The sequence below is a fragment of the Zootoca vivipara genome, chromosome 7, assembly GCF_965207765.1.
Source record: "Zootoca vivipara chromosome 7, rZooViv2.hap1.1, whole genome shotgun sequence".
Classification (NCBI taxonomy): domain Eukaryota; kingdom Metazoa; phylum Chordata; class Lepidosauria; order Squamata; family Lacertidae; genus Zootoca; species Zootoca vivipara.
The window spans coordinates 88378236-88398547 of NC_142590.1; the positions used below are offsets into that span (position 1 = coordinate 88378236).

Below are 20312 nucleotides of genomic sequence, written 5' to 3' on the forward strand. Positions count from 1 at the left end.
TGAATAAATATTAGGGTAATGTTTGGGCTTGTGCTGATTTTTTTCTTGCTTTATCCTCTGTATGGTGTGTGTTTATATGCACACTGCTTGGAAATACTAATAAACCAATATTTAAAAGCCCGCCTCCTCTGCACCATGGGAGGTTTTTATAAGTAGGGAAAATGTCTTATTTTAAGGGAAATTACAAATTCTTTCTCTGACAGGTTATTCCTCCTTTTATCTCACCAAAGAGTAACTATAGCTTCTTCTGAGACGGTGATTACTCGTGTATTTGATAGAGTTTTTAATTCTTCAGAACTTCTGTTTTATTTATTTGCGTGCACATTTATGCAGATTAAATCTCAAATGATTAATTGGCTAAGATTTCTCTAACTGAATGTAATTTTGCCTCCCAAAACACATGCGACAATAAATCTATTCATCTTTAAAATGTTCTAAGAGTCTCTTGGCTTTGTTGTAGCAGATTAACATACTGGTAACCCTTTATCTGGGCTGTTCTCATTTGTACATTCACTACATCACTTCCTGTTAGGGTGATCTCATGAAAATCCGCATCATGGGAAATATTAAAAAGCAGAACAAGGGCCTGCCTTTTTATGTTGTGAACCTTCTGGACTACTAAACTGACTTGACTTGCTGGGTGGCCAGATCTGAAAATGTCTATGCTGACCAAGAGAGTATCAGAGCTGTCTTCACATACCTCCAGGATGCTATCTGGAAATGCCAACGGGCATCACACTTGGAAACTGCCAAACTAATCTGTGTTGCGATATTACGCTTTCATCTGCATCATATATATTTGAGAGTGAAGGCTAGCAAAGGAAATGGGAACTGGGGTGTTCCCTCGCTGTTTCCCGCAAAGTGGATTTTGAAACAGCCCAGACCATGCCGAAACTCTGGAAGACAAGTCTTGGGAGAAGCCCGCAATGTGAATCTGCTGCCAGCAGAAAGATAGTGCCCCCCTCAGAACTACACCAAACATTTTGATAAGGCCCCTGGAAATTCTCCCTACTAGCTTTGCACATCTATTCTCCCTCCTAGCCATTCCCTATTTGAACATTTCCAACTTTTAAAATAATCGGGGGAGTGGGGGGGGGGAGCAGGACATTTCAAGTAGCAATGGTCAAAATTAGATCTGGGTTAGAAGCTGAAAGGAAGTCCATCGGGCAAAATCGAGGCAAGCAGCTCTAGACTTGGGACAAGGTTAACAAATGAGAGACATCCATCTATAAATGGGTAGGCTTAGAAAGAAGCAGATTTCTTCTCAAGAAGTGGGGGTGAACGCTGAAGCTTTCCTGCTGATTGCAAAGTGCAGAAGTCACCAGCTTCTTTCAGCTATGGAACCCAGCAGCCCTTAGCTCAGTTTTAATCTTCCCCCTCTCACAACTGGAGTCTTCTTGCTTTCGCAACTCCTGTGGGATTTCTGATCTCGGAGTCGCTGCCACACCTTCTTATGAAATTTCACGCTTCTTATGTGCACTGTGTTGGAGGGCTTGCAAGGCATTATCTTCATGTTGCCCTTAAGCCTGCTTCTGCGAGGAAGACTTGCCTCTTTTTTAAACTCGCAAACGAAGCCACTGTGGCACCTAACATGAGGAGCAGCCACCCTAAACTTGGAACAAGAGACCCTAGAAATGTGGCTATGAAATGTGCATGAGCTGGTGGGCACATCATTCTGGCCCTGTTCTTGCAAACTGACCTAGGACCTTTCCCAGCTTCAAAAACACTTTCTCTACCACAGCAGATGGACTTGTCCTCCCAAGGAGGTGTGTTCTCTCCTGATTAGAAAACAGTATTCCAAAGAGTGCAAAAACATCTAAACCTCTGAGCATGCAGATCAATAACTGTTTTGATACTATCCTGCAGATGTGATTGCTGCTGTTGTTGTTTTTAAAAGGGATGAAAGCATCTCATGTGAAAGCAGTCTCACATCTCACACAGACTGCTGTTCTTTGAGCTCAAGCACACCTCCTAAGGCTGTGGTCCTGTCTCCAATCCAATGCCACAATTTTGTCTCTGAAAATTGGCCCTTTGGACACCAATCGTTCATTATACGGCTCTTCCCGGCTAATTTCTCTGCAATCATAATTAAACTGTCTTTCGTCAATGTACATTACAGCTCTGTTTCTCCCTCCCCACAAGGCATAATTAGTGACACGCTTCTTTTGTAACGCTAGCATGTTTTTTGTGTGCGACCTGATAGCTCAAGTGCCATTGCCTACTCTTAGTAAAAAATAAGAAATTGTCTCACCAATTGCTCAACCACTGTGCCCTCTTAGCTTAAAAGATTACCAAGAGTCTAGGCTACCTAGCCTGGAGTAAGATCACAGTTTCACCTATCTAGTTTAGAAAGATGGTATGAAAGAAATCCAGACATTTCGAATTTATTCACTACAATGCCCCCTCTCTCTTTTTTGGAAAGAACAAGCATAGCTTCTGCTCCCACCACCCCCGGACCAAGCTATGGCAAAACACCCACAATTTTTGGGTTGCAGAACATTAGCTCCCAGTCTCCTGAAGATGTCCGGTATGTGGACAGCATCGTTGCCCCCATGCTCTTGAAGTTGTGTTCAGGTGGCTTTCTTTTCCTTCACTGCCTAGGAGCTGACCAGCCCATGTCACTGAAAGGTCCCTCGCCGGTTGCTGACCTCGGCGGAGGCCCACAGGGTGTGCAGAGGTCAGAATCCGTATCTGACTCCCCTTCTGCTATGTAAGGTCTGATTTTGGCCACAGCGGTGTAGCAACCGTTGTTAAGGACGTCCAAATTTTCTTTGGACTGCGAGATGCTGAACCCGCTGAAGGAACGCTCCAGTTCCTCGTGGTCCACCGATGGGATAGAAATAGAGGTGTCGCTGTCCCTCAGAGCACTCTCTGGGTGCTTAGCTGTAATGTCTTCGTTCTTTGCGTACTCAGCGCTGGCCCTGTTCCCACCACCGTAGGCAGAGAAGGAGCGCTCGTGAGAAGGCGGAGGTGGGATTCTCACCAAAGAACCAGCATCGCCAACCGGGGAGGTCCCGTGGCTTTGCCGTTGATATGTCTGCCAAGAAGTGGAAGGGGGGCATGAGTTGTTTGGCACCGTTGTGGCAGGAGGTGCAGAGAAATTCTTCTGTCCCATCGAACTCGTGGAGCGAATGATCTTGATGATGCAGCCGTTTTTGTCAATGTGCTCCCTGCTGTCTTCCGGGCTGTGGTAGGGTGGTGCGGGGTCGGGTTCCTTCGGCCCAAAGTAGGCTTCTGTTTCGTTTGGTGGAATCCCCATCCGTTGCATGTAGATGTTCACCAGGAAGTCCAGCTTCTTCTCCATGGACTGGACCTGGAAAATGCCACACAGGACCCAATGCATGGGCACCCACAACATTTTAGACCCAAGCAACTTTGGATTCACCCCAAACTTCATCTTTAAAATGTTATTTTGCAGAAAAGTCATCCCCTGATCCATGACCACAAATATGTATACCAGGTGGGGAAAACATTTGACCCTCCAGATGTTGCTGGGCTGAAACTCCAATCATCCTCAGGCATTGACCATGTTTGATGAGGCAGATGGGAGTTGTAGCTCAGCAACATAATAATAATAATAATAATAATAATAATAATAATAATAATAATAATAATAATTTTATTTATACCCTGCCCTCCCCAGTCAAAACCAGGCTCAGGACGGCTAACACCAATAAAATTACAATAAGACATAAAAGAAAAGAAAAGAAATAATTAAAATACAGATTAAAATACAATATTAAAATTTAAAATTTAAAATGCAGCCTCATTTTAAGTAGTCCATAAATCCAAACCATGAGGGAGGGAAAACATATGGGTCAGACTGAATCCAACCCAAAGTCCAGGCGGAACAGCTCTGTCTTGCAGGCCCTGCGGAAAGATGACAAATCCCGCAGGGCCCTGGTCTCCTGTGAAAGAGCGTTCCACCAAGTTGGGGCCAATACTGAAAAGGCCCTGACCCTAGTTGAGGCCAATCTAGCCACTTTATGGCTCGGGATCTCCAGAATATTGTTGTTTGTGGACCTTAAGGTCCTCCGCGGGAGGACAGCTTTTGACAGCTAAAGGTTTTCCACACTTGATGTATATGCTTCCTTATTGCACCTCTTTGGCTTAAGCCTTCCATCTGCATCTTGGCTCATACAAGAGCTAAGTACATGGTAACAGCATTTGCTTAGATTCACGCTTGGGTAATAAGTTTTTAAACTTTTTCCCCCTTTAATGGGCATTCATCAGGACATATATACCAAAGGAAGAGGGAGGTGAGAATCAGAGGAAGAAATCGGACAGAGGCTCCCTCTCTATCAGATCAATTGCCATTTAGCTCCTCCCTTCCTTCATCAGAGACCAGTCTACTTGGCTTCTTTAGAGGGAGAGGTGACACAATGAGGCTTCCTTCCCTCCTTCCTTCCTCCGCCCCCTTTCCCCCACAAATTCACATTAATGAATTTTTAAATTATTATTACAAATTTTCAACATACCTGTTTTTCCACCTTTCCAAGTCTGCCCATCATACTTGGATCTTCAGGAGGCTCCCCTTCACCTGGGCCTTTGGTTCGGTCCTTATCTGTCATTGACGGCCCTCTCCCAACAATCTGGTCAACTCTACCAGGAGCACAAACCCCACCCCAGAAAAAGCCATGAAGTTAGTAAGCTACAATCAAGGATCTAGAACTCTGCTCTATTCTGACTCCTCTGTAGGGGAAAGGAAATGTATTCCCCTTAACTGATACGTATTACACAACTGTTTGCCTAAATAGAGGGAGGCAGTTAAAGATAAACTTGGACACAAAAACATATCTCTATTTCTGTTCGTGACATATATATTGGTTCATAACACGTGGCTCCACTTCTAATCCGGCATATTATGCATAGTAAACTTGCCCTTTGAGAAGAATTTGGTGTCAAGCCTGTTAATTACCAAATAAATTAGGATGTTTTGGGGCAGTTGCTTGTGGATAGATTTTGTCTATATATTTAATCTGAACATTATTTCTGTTCTTCTCTGCCTAAAAAGTTCTGAAGAGTCCTGCAGCACTTATTCATGTTTAAAAGTATCAGTTTGGAAGTTAAATGTTACAGGTTTCCAAAAACTGACACCGACATAATAAATTAAAGGTTTCCAGTTTGCAAGATTTGAACTTTCCATTGCACCATAATTTGGTTCTGGATTTCAGGAGACTTTTGAATTTCAAAATCCCTGAATCCAGATTACATCCTCGAAAGCTGGTACTTGTCTCAGCTGTCCTTGAGATACGGGCAGCTCGTTTTTAATTGCCCCATATTCATATCGTATCTCTTCCTGCAAGAAAACAGCATCACCAATAGCTGTGGTGGTTGGGGCTGATGGAAGTTGCAGTTCAACAACCAACACAATGGACCATATACTTCTAATTCTTGGCATTGATAAAATGGAAGCGTGGCTTAACACAGACAGTTCTGTTTCCTAATATATTGTGTCAGCCCCACCTAATATAGTAGGTCACACACTTCATTCTACCCCAGAATATGGTCATTTATATTAGGCAGGCATTGAATTGCTTTTTATATTTAATAAAAAGCCTATCCAGACAAGTGGTTTTATTATGTACATATGTGTTTTTTAAATTATATATATGAGAGAATGAAACATTTATTATGTCTACTGTTTTCACTCTGTTTTTCCTGCTATTTTAAAATGAATATCTCATACTATTTTGCGTAAACCGCTTAGTTTTTATTATTATCATTATCATTATGTGGTGTATATATTTTGCTGAATAAACAAACCCTGAGCCATTAATTAATCCTGGCCAACTTTACCCTTGCATAATATGCCAGAAGTGCGTAGGTGACATAGAGAAGAAAACAAGAGCAGAAAAACAAGTACGTTAAATTTGTCTGGAACCAAGTTGGTTTTCAGAAAAAGGAACTAAAACAAGGCTTCTTATGCAGTTCTGCAGTGTGGGCAACAGTTCCATGCACATAGAGATGAATGAGAGTTATGAGTTCAAATGCAGACAGGGGAAGGGGAAGAGGGGATTAAGAAGAAAAAGATAGTAAAGCACTTTGCGAAATTAAAAGGTGCTCTCTCGGTTACACATTGTCATGAAAACCAAGGAAAGGGGCAAAACACAAGGCCATTTTCAACCATACAGCCAACCAAGATGCTTTAATCTGACAGAGAAAGGGTTAGAGTTGTATTTGTACCTGTTTTAGGGTGTTCAGAACATGAAGACTGCAAACCAGGAGTGGGGAACCTTTGTGGCCCGGTGGGCCAGATCTCCCCACACTTCGCAGGCCAACTTTGACAAGTAGATGGACTGCTCACCTGTCAATCATCGGACATCACAATGACATCAGGCAGCTGATAGGTAGGCGGCGCTGCCCACCTGTCAGCTGACCCACAGGGCTGAGGGGACGGAGATGCTTCACCAAGGAATTCACTCATGAAGCAGCCCCCAGCAGGATTCAAGTTCAATCCTGCTCCCTGCAGGGGTCTGCACCACCCTGCAGGGGTCTGCACCCCACCCATCGCTCGATGTCACTCATTGAGTGATGTCAGCTGATTGAGTGGCATATTCCCCAGGGTGGCTGAGGAAACCCAGACAGATGGGTGGGGTATAAAGAATAAAATTATTCTTCATTCTATTTATGACAGGTGGGAGCCATTTGGGGAAATGGTCTCATGGGCCAAAGTAGAGCCTGTGATGGGCCAAAATTGGCCCATGGGCCAAATGTTCCCCACCTGTCAGGAGTCCAGCTGGATAACACAGTAAGCATTGATAATTAAAAAGGAGAATTTATTGCAAAAACAGATAGTTCCGGACGGCTCTAACAAAGCCTTTGGCATCATTATTCAAGATGACCCTTCTGAAGACTCCTTCCGGTGTCTATAGAATATATTGAACTTTCGCACCTTAAGTCTCTTGTTTTGCTTCCAGTCTAGCAACCCTCCCATTCGTCGACTCCTTGGACTTATTGGATCATCTCCATCCTCTTCCTTTTCCGAGAGACTCTCTGTGTGTCTGTTCGCTCCTGTTTGATCTCCCTGAGAGCTTTGGCTGTGTTCCAGCCCGCTCTCAGCTACTGCCTTATCAAGGTCAGGAAGAGCCGAAGTCTGCAGCCTGACTAACATCTAAGCCTCTCTGTTGCTGGCTGCTTTCTGCCATCGGCTGCAAACCTTTGCTTGGAGCTGGCTTATTCCTGACACCACCCCTGCTGTAAATAATCACAAGGGAATTTTCCAGTTCGCACAACTCACTGGGCGTCTGTGTTTTTTCAGAGCTGCGTGCCTCCCCACCCTTCCCCATGCATATGAGATGGGTGCTCAATGCTGACACACAAAAGCTCTTCTTCTTCTTTTTTTGAGGGAGAGGAATGACACAAGCGGAACCTCTGTGCAATTAACCATCAAAATGAGGAGCACAGCATGGTGTAAGGGGGCAGGGCATCCTCTTCCCACCAAAAGGAGGCCCATTAAGTTGCATGGATTTGGGCACTGAAAATTCTTCATATATCCAGTGGGTGTTGTGAATTATAGAGCAACACAAAAGTGAACGCTGACAAGACCAGGCTTTGTGCACATTCCCTTGTAAAAGTCAATAGTTGCTACATTTTGTGGATCAACAGGAACATATCCTTTCAAAAAAGTTCTGCTCAGTGGGTCACAAGTTATGTTCTTTTGTGAGAAACCATACATCTAGTATTCTTTCTCTGATAAGGCAGGAAAACCAAATAAATGCATCTAAGAGGTTGGAAGATAAAGGTCATGAGTGTGGGGTCTATATGGAACACCCCTATCTAACGGCATTTATTTAGATGCAAACACATTATGAAAAGAACCATAAATCAATTGTGAACTTTGATTTAGTCGCATCAAAGCCAATGTGTGATCTTGTGCCTTTATACATTGTCCTTTCAGTATGTGATCAGGTATCCCCACATCAATGAAGTGGATTATTTTGGGTGGTGGGGTTAAGAATGCATCTCTGTTACCCAAAGAACAAAAATGGAGAGTGACCACCTTCTCTGCTCCCCTCTGGAAACTGCACATTTGGTTCAAAACAGGAGCTTCAAGCTCCAGTCTAAGGGATCATTTACACATTACAGTGGTACCTTGGTTCTCAAACGCCTTGGTACTCAAACAACTTGGAACCCAAAAGTAAGTGTTCTGGTTTGCGAACATTTTTCGGAGTGTTACGTTTCCAGTTTGAGTGCCGCATATCCGTTATGGGTGTTACTCTGAGGTCTGTCGGTTTTTGCTATTTGTTTTGCGGTTTTGTTTACGCTGCTCTTTTTGTTTTGTTTTTGTGACTGTGTGGAACCCAGTTCAGCTACTGATTGATTGATTGATTGTGTGACTGCAGTACATTGTTTATTGCTTTCATTTTATGGATCAATGGTCTCATTACATAGTAAAATTCATGTTAAATTGCTATTTTAGGGGTTGTTTTAAAAAGTCTGGAACGAATTAATCCATTTTGCATTACTTTCCATGGGACAGCGCGCCTTGGTTTTGGAACACTTTGGTTTTGGAATGGACCTCCAGAACAGATTAAGTTTGAGAACCAAGGTACCATTATATAGTACTCTTCTACATGAAAACATCTCATGAGCACACCTAAAAACAGAATGTGTGAATGCAATGAAAATATTTTTGCAAACGCGTAAAGACAAGGACACTCATCAGGTAGCCAGGATTAATGGCAGCTCCCTGCTGAACTGCACTTGATAGAATACCAGGTTTCTCACTGTGTCTTGATGGTGAAATGTCCCTAAGGAGTGTAGAGTCTTGCTCTCTAATGTGACCTCAAAGTGAATGGAAGGAGACACCATCTGCACAACAGGAATTTTAAACTGCTGCTCTGTCCCAGCTCCTGCCAACCTAGCAGTTTGAAACCATGCCAGTGCAAGTAGATAGATAGGTACCACTGTGGCAAGAAGGTAAATGGCGTTTCCGTGCACTCTGGTTTCTGTCACGGTGTTCCATAGCGCCAGAAATAAGCGCCACACCCCATAGTCACCTTTGACTGGACTTAACCGTCCAGGGGTCCTTTACCTTTTTTTACCTTTATAAACTCTACCAATACTCTATGGATGTTACAATTCCTACTTGTGTATATGAGGTGAGAAGAACTCTTTTAGATCAGAGTAATCGCCCATCTCACCAAGAATTCTGTCCTCCAAAGTGGCCAACCAGGTGGTTGTGGGATGATCACAAGCAAAGCATGGAAACAGCAGCCCCCTTTCCCAGCAGCTGGTACCCAGGGGTATATAGCCTTTGAACCTGAAGTCTGAGTGACGTCCCCCTCTGAGAAGGGGTGCAAAGACCAGTAGTTTCAGTCCTAAGCATATCAGCACCTTCAGTTGGTGCCAAATCTGTGGTCTGTTCATTAAAGTTTAAGTTGATTTCCGCACACCTTAGCTGCACCTATCCAAACAGTGATATATATAGATTGATTGATTGATTGATCATTATGCATTACTTCTAAAGAGCCAGTTACAGGTAGGTAGCCGTATTGGTCTGATGTAGTAGAAACAAAATAAAAAAATTCCTTCCAGTAGCACCTTAGAGACCAACTAAGTTTGTCATTGGTATGAGCTTTCGTGTGCATGTATCTGAAGAAGTGTGCATGCACACGAAAGCTCATACCAATGACAAACTTAGTTGGTCTCTAAGGTGCTACTGCGAGGAATTTATTTATTTTGTTTCTATAGAGCCACTTGCTATTCAGAGACAATACGGAGAAAGTTATCTCGTTGCACCCTGCTCTGTTTTCACTGCTGACTTGGGATGGAAAAATACTTCACTCCATGTTAATCGTTTGTAAGTGACTTTCCTTCTTTGAAACGATGCGGAAAGAAATTATATATATATATATATAAATTCTCAGCTCAGCCAGGCTGCAGGTATCTCTCATGCTTCGTTATGTTCCATGCTTACGGAAACATGCAAATAGGAGTGTTCGTAGGTTTATCCTCTGGCCAAAAGCGGATAGAGCAAAAGTCAAGGCTACTCAAATGAGGCACAAAGAGAGAGAGAGGGGGGGGGAGAGAGAGAGATGAATTTTTAGAATGAAGGTATATTTTTAAAAATTGCCTTCTGAGCACAATCCAGGCACTGGAGCCAACCCTTTTCATCCATGTCACATGACTGGCTGCTTACCCTCAGACTGGTTTGAAATATTTGTTAGGTTATCCCTGGCGACATGATGGTTTATAATGGGGCAAATCCCCATGTTGCATGAAAAACAACCAGTCCGGACACACCTTAATAACTAAACTACACATTCAGAAATACCATGCATGTGGCGATGCCCTCCTGGGACTGTTCCTTTTTCAGAATGGGGGAGGTTGTGCTGATGGCCCCTCACACACACACACACAAAATAATCCCTGAACGGGGAATGCTTGCACATTATGAAGAGGGGTGCACTGGAACTATTCTTCATAGTCTCTGTTTATTGTTACCTTTTAGCAGACTTATTCCATACAGCCACCATTTGATCCTCACAACAAATGGATGGACAAATTGAGGGACAGTGACTGGCTCAGTGTTGCCCAGTGAGCTAGGTGGGGATTTGAACTCAGGTCTCCTCAATCCTAGTCCAATACTCTTCTAGCTTCCCCTGGTAAACAAATAAATAAGCACCAAATTATGTGATTCTCTTCTAAAGCCTGAAGTAGTACTGTGCAAGGGGGACTGTGCCATGTGACTTTTCTGAAAGTGAAGTTCATTCTCTTAATTAATCCCTTTTGGTCCAAAGGGAATACCAGCAGCATACCTTTCTGAATTTTAGTGACAATAAATGAGATTAGGAAATGTGGTTCTCTGTTCCGAACCCTAGAATTAGGATGCACTGTCAAAATAAATTTGACCTGTTTTGTGATCCATAGTAGGCATAAAGGTAAAGGGACCCCTGACCATTAGGTCCAGTCGTGACCGACTCTGGGGTTGCGCGCTCATCTCGCATTATTGGCCGAGGGGAGCCGGCGTATAGCTTCCAGGTCATGTGGCCAGCATGACAAAGCCGTTTCTGGCAAACCAGAGCAGGACATGGAAACACCGTTTACCTTCCCGCTGTAGCGGTTCCTATTTATCTACTTGCATTTTGACGTGCTTTCGAACTGCTAGGTTGGCAGGAGCTGGGACCAAGCAACAGGAGCTCACCCCGCCACAGGGATTCGAACTGCCGACCTTCTGATCAGCAAGCCCTAGGCTCAGTGGTTTAACCACAGCGCCACCTGGGTCCCAGTAGCCATATATATATAAAATATATATCTGTCTTCAAACAACAACCAATAGATTCTTGAGGAATGCCTTTATTACAATAGGACTCACATTCTAATAATCCAAATGACTTATTTAGGGGCACATGACAGCTTATGTGCCCCCACTGGGATCTTTGATCTTGCTACTTAGAATGGGAGGTCCCATCACTTGGGTATCCAAATCTGATTTTCAGACCACCCTCCCATTTCAAAAAGCACTTGGTATGTGGCCAGGGGAAGCGAGCGTGGTGCTTGTTTTGAGAAACACAAATCCAGGCTCCCTTGGCCAAATATAAGATAATTCCTTGGATGCTGGACAATGGCAGCAAGCCAGGGAGGTATAATGGGAGCGCATCCAACTGGGTGTGAATGAATACCTTGTACAGTCATACCTCGGGTTAAGTATGCTTCAGGTTGAGCACTTTAAGGTTTAGTACTCCACGGACCCAGAAGTGTTTACTTCCGGGTTCCACCACGCGTGCAGGCGCAGAAGCATTCTGTGCGCTTCACGCATGCACAGAAGTGATCTATCAGTGCTTCGTGCACGTGCACTATCGCTGTTCGGGTTAAGTACTTTTCGGGGTGCAAATAGCACCCCGGAACCAATTAAGTACTTAACCCAAGGTGCCACTGTAATTTTTTTCATCTACAATACTGTCTTATTTATTTTATAGTACAGTACATTGATTATTGCCTTCATTTTATAGATCAATGGTCTCGTTAGACAGTAAAATTCGTGTTAAATTGCTGTTTTAGGGGGTGTTTTTCATCGTCTGGAATGGATTAATCCACTTTCCATTACTTTCAATGGGAAAGTTTGCTTCAGGTTAAGTACGCTTCAGGTTAAGTACAGACTTTCGGACCCAATTAAGTACTTAACCTGAAGTACCACTGTAATCCATTTTCTTTTCAACAGCAGCCTGCGGAGGATATAAATGACCCTTGGAAGCCATGACTTGGCTACCAACAATTTACAAAGTGATATGGAATGCAATCACTTCTCCCAAAACCTAGCACAGTTAAGCTAGCTGTACTCACTCGGGACTTTGGATTTGCTGTTTTAAACTAATTACAGTGGTGCCTCGCTAGACTAATTTAATTCGTTCCACGGGTCTTTTCTTATAACGAAAAATTCGTTTAGCGAATCCCATAGGAATGCATTGAAATTTTTTTGATTTATTTTTTTTTTTGCCCATAGGAACGCATTAATTGAATTTCAATGCATTCTTATGGGAAACCGCGATTCGCTAGATGAATTTTTCATAAAACGAATTCGTCTAGCGAGGCAACCTCCGCTCGAAAAATCCTTTCGTTAAGCGGAAATTTCGTTAAGCAGGGCATTCGTTAAGCGAGGCACCACTGTAGTTAACCAAGTGACAAACATATTGGCTAGTGAAATACAAGCATCAAGAATCTCTTAAGGCCTTGGTATACACAAACAGTGGCAAGAGGCAGACCACGCAACAGATCACTCACATGCCCTAACTCACTGTATGGGCCCAGTGGATTTCATACTGCAGTATCAGAAGCATATTTTGTTGTTGGCATGCCATGCTAAACAACTGGCCGGAAACCTGTGTTCATGTATATTGTTTTACACCGCTGGGACCTGCTTAGCCACTGAAACAATCCTGTTTCACAATGGATTTCTCTCACTGAGCTCAGATGCCGAGTTAACATATCATCTCGGGTAAGTGGTACCCGATAGTAAATGTCATGGGATGTGAATTCAATTGGTGCGAGCAAGTTGGTGTGGGGGCCTGGATTGTATTGTTTTTCAAAAATCCCATAGTACTACCTACAGTTTAGGAATGCTGAGGTACTTAAGCTGGTTAACTACTGATAGAGTCAGCGATTTAGCTCCTCTGGCGCTGTGACATTCAATCCCTATCCATTTTAGATCTCTCTGGTACGGAGCCAAGCTAAAGCCATGGCTGTGAGATGTAACATGTTCCTTGGTATTAGAAGTCCATTCTACCATAACTCAGAGCAGGAGTTTTATTGTGGCTGCCCATTCTATGAAGCAGCATTCGTGTGTTGACAATCAACTGAAGACATTTTTGTTCCAAGCTAAACAGGTCTCTACAATGGGTGTATTTCAAATTCATCTGACGCTGTTTTTGTGTGTAAATTCTCAACTGTTTTTAGCGCATTCTGCACATCGCCATGAGACATGCATGGAAGGCGACTGATCGATTAACTAATTCATAATTAAACAGCAGTCTACATTGTGGGATGCGGGTGGCGCTGTGGGTTAAACCACTGAGCCTAGGGCTTGCCGATCAGAAGGTCGGCAGTTCAAATCCCTGCAACGGGGTGAGCTCCCGTTGCTCGGTCCCTGCTCCTGCCAACCTAGCAGTTCAAAAGCACATCAAAGTGCAAGTAGATAAATAGGTACCGCTACAGCGGGAAGGTAAACGGCGTTTCCATGTGCTGCTGGTTTGCCAGAAGCGGCTTTGTCATGCTGGCCACAGGACCCGGAAGCTGTACGCCGGCTCCCTTGGCCAATAATGCGAGATAAGCACCGCAACCCCACAGTCGGTAATGACTGGACCTAATGGTCAGGGGTCCCTTTAGCTTTACCTACATTGATGTAATTACAGTTTACAAGTTCTTGGTTGCACTAGATAAAATTACTGTGTTTAAGGCTCTTTAAGCCACAGTTAAATGTTATTAACTAGAAATAAGTGAGAATAAACCAGGGGGTAATTGTAGCCTCTCTAGTATGATGCATTTCAGATTTTATATACAGTAGTACCTCGACTTGCGAATGACTCGGCAACCGAATTTTTCGACTTACGAATGGGGGTAATGGCCGCACGCTTATGAATGTCTTGACATCCGAGGAATAAATGCGGCAGTTTTAGATAGGGATTTTTCGACTTACAAATTTTTAGATAAGGTTGCTTCGACTTACGAATTTTTCCATTTTCAATGCATTCCTATGGGAAATCGCGTTTCCAATGGCGTTTTTCCACTTACGAATTTTTCGACTTACGAAGGTGCCTTCGGAACGGATTAAATTCGTAAGTCGAGGCACCACTGTATATATTCAGGGAACGTTTTCCATATTGACTTGACTGCCCACATACCCTTGTGTGTCTGCCATAAGAATGCTGGGTTATGTTTCATGGAGAATATTCAGTTCTTGCAAGATGCTGTCCAGCATCATTAGAACCACTGCTATTACTCCATGTGCAATGGGACCCCATTCAACACTCCCCTGTAATTCCAGATGAATGGATGCTGTGAGCAAGCTCTCTTTCAGGGAAGCTTCTCTGCCATTTGTAACCTTTTCATTGGAGAACCTTGGATAAGCTTTTAGAGCTTATTGGGGAAGCAATGTTCTACCATTTTGTGCAGGAAGAATGTTGCAAACCAAAGAAACAATGTGATTGGGATTATCCACAGGGCAATGGGCAACGTGGTTTCTCATCTCATCTATCGTAGAAGACACTTTGGGGCACATGGGAATTATTGAGTTTCCCCCTGTTCAAGGAAGAGAATGGGTCCATACTGGATCTCAGCCTGCACATAAGCCTTGAGCCACTAGTTAAAAACCTTCCAAAAGTATTTCGGCATCATTGCAAACCTATCTGGGCAATTTCTCTCCATTAGAAGGAAAGGGCTCTCCTTGTTCTAAAGGAGACTGAAATTCCTGCAACACAAATGCCGTGATTTTTACCATTCTAAGCCTAAGAGCTGAGAGAGCCTCGAATGGCTCCATCGAAGGAAAACGATGGGAAATGATGATGATGATTGGAGAAGTGTCCTTTGGCCATTTCCGGGTTTGCACTGCTGTGAAGGCCCACCTTTGGTGTCTCTAAAAGTAAAAATAAATTAAGCACATCCAGGAGAGCAAGCCATTCGGTGCAATATGCGTCAGCAGCACGTGACAAACGCCGTCATTGAACGTGGCATGAAAAGGGGTTGACAGGAAGCAAATGAAAGAATCAGGGAAAAGAGGCATTTTGGCAAGTCCTAACCTAGGCGAGTATTGGGGTGATCCTTTGGTTGAATACTTCTTATGCCGGGGAGTTGAAGGGGGCGGGGGACCCACAATCATATCTATCCTGGCGAAAATAAATGAGAAGAAAAAAAGACACCAGCAAAACGCATAATGAAGCAACATGTCGGAGGAAAACTTGGTTGGAAAAGTTGCAGAGACAGGAAGAACAACTTAAAAGGAAATCAAAGGGAAAGAGAAGTTGAAAAAATTATAATCCGCTCAGAACAGAAGGCAGGTAATCATAACAACTTGATCATTTGGGAGCACACCAAATTCCGACGATTAATCGAAGGACTTGCAGAATTTCCAGCAACAATGGAATAGCTCTTCTTGTGTCGGAAAGGGAAGCTGCTCCGCGATGGAAAGGCAACACATGCTACACAAGCTTGGAACGATTATGGCAATATTCCATTGGGAATGTAGACTTCTCACCTGTCACATTACATGGAACACATTCTCAGCTGGTTTGAGAAAACAAGCTTTGAAGGAGGCAAACGCACACCCATGGATGGGATGGGGTGAGAGACGGAAACAAGGCGTAGGGGAAATAACAATGTTACAACTTATGGCACACACCTCACAAGAGCAGCAACAAGTATCATGAGTGGTGAAGGAGGAAGTTGATAGGAGCAAACCTCCCACCCCACCCCCCCAAAAAAGCCAAAAATATTGGAACAGTGCCCTTTGGTGAAATGTTCATTTGAAGACAATTCTAAGCATCTCAAGTTCAAATGACACTTTACATGAAGTACAGTGTTTCTCTCCATCACATGTATTAAAATTCAGAATAGGCTAGGGGCAAGTTGAGAACCTGAGCAGAAGCAGCACAGAAAGAAGGTGCTGGGGCCCTCCCCCTTCCATGAATTTGTCAGCTCAAAATTGCCATCCATATACTGTTTTGTTTTGTTTTTAAAGATGAACAAATTATTTATTAACATTTTGAAAAATGAACAATTGGGTTTTTTAAAAATAAAAATAAAAAAATCACCCACAGGGGGGAAAGATAAAGGGCCCCCAGTTCTTTTCCCTGTGGGTAAAAAAAGCAGGGCAGGGCAGGTGACGTTAAGCTTTAAAAAATGAAATGAAGAAGGGTGAAATATTTCCTCCAGCCTTTCTCCAGTCAGGGTGGCAAAACGAAAACACAGCAAAACGAAAACACAGGCCAACCTGTAAAGTGTCGTTTGACACTCTGCTAAACTTTAACCTCGGCTATATCGAGAGGAAACAGATAACCGTTTCTCCAGGGGACAACTTACCACAATGTGAATATCATCCTGCCAAGACGAGAGGGGAATTTTGCCCCCTCTCCTGCTTCCCCCATATTTCAGAAATGTGGTAAATGTCCTCCCTGTTGACCGGGACGAAACAAACGACTGGCCTCCCAGCTTGTTTACCTGGTAAACCATGGCCGTTCACATGGTATGTTGGGTTTGGGGAAACGCTGGTCCTCTAGCTCTTGTTGGACTCCAACTCCCATCAGCCCCAGCCATCGTGGCCAATAGTCAGGGATGATAAGAGCTGTAGTTCAATAACATAGTTGCATTTGCACAATGAATGATGCGTTTCTCTAGTTCTTTTGGGTTCGGTTTTAGAGTCAGATGAAGAGTCGCACAGCCAACAAAGCCAGCAGCAAGAAGCGTGAGGACTTAAGAGTCCTCTTTGGACCCATCAGTCTTCATGGACTGTTCTCCTCTGGCCCATAGAGACACATAGAGCCACTAAGACACATCTCTAAGGGGTTCTTAGATCCATACTGGCAAAGGAAGGCTGAAACATTTTCTCCACGCACTGATGCAACCAAGAGAGTGAACCCTTCACATTAGCAAAAACCTAATTTGTTGGGTGGGGCATCTACTGAGCTTCGGTGTCCACAGAAACAGTCCTAACACGTATCAATTCAGTGAAGGAACTCTTGTTACAGTTCCGATCTGTTTGTAACAACCTTGCAAATGTCTGAAGGTTAAGTTAAAACCTTTCCAAGAACAGATTATTAGACTCCTGGGAGACAATCTTTGTCCGCAAATAGGGGAAAAGGATAAAGCCATGACTTCTCTCAGATATGTGCAAGATATAAAAAGGAAGACCTGTAGAGATATAAAGTCTCATGCTACTAAGGACTGTTGTATATCACAGGTGAATCCTACGTTGTTCCATCTCAAAGTTAACAGTGTGTTTTGAATCAGTAACCATATATTTATATATATTTTTAAAAATCCTTAATTTTCATTGGCCTTTTCTTTGCTTCACTGGCCTGAAATAAAATGTCCTTTCTGCAAAAAATAATTTCGCAGTTGGATAGCAGAAATATATTCAAAATTTCTCTTTCCCCAGTCCCTTTGCCACACACAGGACATAAGGACATCTTCAGACTCCTTAAATTTCAATCTGAAATTTTTTTTACATTACCCTTGGGAACCTTAATGCAGACCAGATTATGCAGTCCCCACCCATCCCGGCATGGCTGCCATTCTGAAAATATTTGGGCATATAGGGATGGGTCTGTGTAGGGACACTCACTGCTTGTCATACCCACTGAGACTCCAAAGAGCCAATCTGAGCCTCGTGCTTTATACAGTAGTACCTTGGTTCTCGAACTTAATCCGTTCCGGGAGTCCATTCGACTTCCGAAACTGTTCGAAAACCAAGCATGGCTTCCGATTGGCTGCAGGAGCTCCTGCACTCGAGCAGAAGCCACGTCGGACATTCGGCTTCCGAAAAACGTTCGCAAACCGGAACACTTACTCCCGGGTTTGCGGCATTCGGGAGCCGATTTGTTTGGCAGCTAAGCCACTCGGGAACCAAGGTTTGACTGTACTACAAATCCAGTCCCTGCAACCCAGATATAAGCAGTCCTTACTCACACACACACAGTCCTTACTCCTGGAGGAAAAGAAAGAAAACGTTAGGTGGGCGACGGTCAAAAAAGGTCACCCTTCCACCATGAGAACACTTGCCCAATGGAGAGCGGGAGGCAGGAGGTTGAAAGAGGGGAGGACTCTTGCCTGGACTGGAGGTTTTTGATCCGGGAGAGCATATCCAAATGTCCGGCTGAGTACTGCTCAATGACGTCCATTACATCGTAGGGCCGCAGGCTCTCCTTGAACTTCCGCTTGGACACCAGAAATCTCATGACACTAGAAGGAAGAGAGTGACAACGGGAGGCCTGCAGCCATGTGGGTGTCCCTTTTTACCATCCCTTCCCCAGCTCCGCCCCCCAACAATGCATTAGTTTCTGCCCCATGCAAATCTATACCAGCCCCACTCTCTATGCTTGTCAGACTTGGAGAGCTCTCCCACCTCGGCAGCAGCTCCCCCTAGTGTGAAAGAAGGTGCTGGAATTTAAAGGAGCTTGCATGTATGCTGCAAAGACCAAGGACCAAGCATGGCTCCCTTGCATTGTATGGACAGTGGACACAGTGTGCAGGGAATCATAGAACTGTGGAGTTGGGAGGGACCTGGGGGGTCATCTAGTCCAACCCCCTGCAATGCAGGAATCTCAACCAAAGCATCCGGGACAGAGGGCCATCCAACCTCTGCTTGAAAACTGCCAATGAAGGAGTCTCCAATAAAGAAGCTGTACAGGCACTATTTCTATAAACTTTGAAGAGGTCAGCATTTATTGTGGTTGGGGCTTCTTAAGTACGAATCAAGGGCACTGAATTAGCTCAGTTGGTTGAACATGAGACCCTTAATCTCAGGGCCATGGGTTCGAGTCCCACCTTGGGTGAAAGATTCCTGTATTGCGGGGGGTTGGACTAGGTGATCCTTGTGGGGTACTTTGAAGTGCACATGAGCTAAAGTCTTATAGATTGCTTCGTAATATTTCAGGGGGGTTGGACTAGGTGACCCTGCGAAACCCTTCCAACTCTACAGTCCTATGATTCTATAACTTGGGCTTTTGGTATTCAAGAGGAGGGCAGGTCACTATGCTGTCATGGCTGGAAGGAAGGAGGGACTATATTCCTTAGCATTGAGCCCAAACCATCATAGGACCTTGATCTACAGATATCTGCTTAACTGCTGAATCTCGTCTCCCCATTTTACTCCTTCCCATGCCAAACTGAAGTCTTCTCTCACCAGAAGTGGCTCATCGGGTGGGCCACTTCCTGGCAGGTGGGTTACGGGGAGGAAGGGTGGGGTGGGGTGGTTGGCATGGTGCAAGCACACCAGTGGAGCCTTCTGGCTTTTCTGCCAGCGCATCTGCACCACACCGACCTCCCTAAACACCTCTCCCTCCCAGTAAGCAACAGAGACCCACCTGCCAGGAAGCGAGCATGGCAGGTCCAACTCACCTGGCCAGCTACTTCTTCCTCCAGCCGTATTTTATGCACGATGGAGAGCCATGCAGAATCCTGCCTGTAGCAACTGAGTCCCTGGCATTGTTCAGCACTCTTTGGACTTCTCATGGTCGCACTTCCACCCACGGCCCTTGTTTGCATGCACATATCGCTCCTCTCCCTCCCTTACCACACTGCCCTGATGCTGACTTTAAGGCCCGGTGTCAGATCCTCAGTCACAAATTCGCAGTTGCAGCTTTTGTTGTCGGCATCAGGCATGTCTTCTCCAGGGAGGCAGGCATCTAGATCAAGGAAGGATAAAGGGATCGTAAGCTATTGCTGCAGAGAGTGACTGATTCCTGGCAAATTGTGCAGGGGATACAAGGCAAGTGTGATTGCAGTTGTTGTTGTTGTTGATGATGATGATGCTAATAATAATAATAATTTATTATTTGTACCCCGTACCCCGTTTTTACTATAACTGTTTTGCGTTGGATCATAATGTTATTAGGTGTGTGATCTTTGCTGTCAATTTAATAATAATAATAATAATAATAATAATAATAATAATAATAATAATAAATTTCTACCCCACCCATCTGGTTGGGTTTCCCCAGCCAATCTGGGTGGCTTCCAACAATGATTAGAATACATTAAAACATCACACATTAAAAACTTCCCTAAACAGGTCTGCCTTTAGATGTTTTCTCAATGTCAGGTAGTTGTTTATCTCTTTGACCTCTGATGGGAGGGCATTCAACAGGGCGGGCGCCACT

General features: G+C 44.1%; 1 protein-coding gene across 1 annotated transcript in view; it reads right to left on the bottom strand.

The window, feature by feature from the left end:
• Nucleotides 1-273: 273 nt before the first annotated feature.
• The window catches only part of KCNQ2 (potassium voltage-gated channel subfamily Q member 2), a 65431-nt gene continuing 45392 nt past the window's right edge, over nucleotides 274-20312 (bottom strand). The window contains exons 6-9 of the mRNA XM_035122638.3: nucleotides 19727-19838; nucleotides 18262-18393; nucleotides 4479-4602; nucleotides 274-3313 (exon numbers count right to left, since the gene is read on the bottom strand). Coding sequence (XP_034978529.3) covers nucleotides 2591-3313; nucleotides 4479-4602; nucleotides 18262-18393; nucleotides 19727-19838 — 1091 coding nt within the window. The 3' untranslated portion in view covers nucleotides 274-2590. The remainder of the gene's footprint in view (nucleotides 3314-4478; nucleotides 4603-18261; nucleotides 18394-19726; nucleotides 19839-20312) is intronic.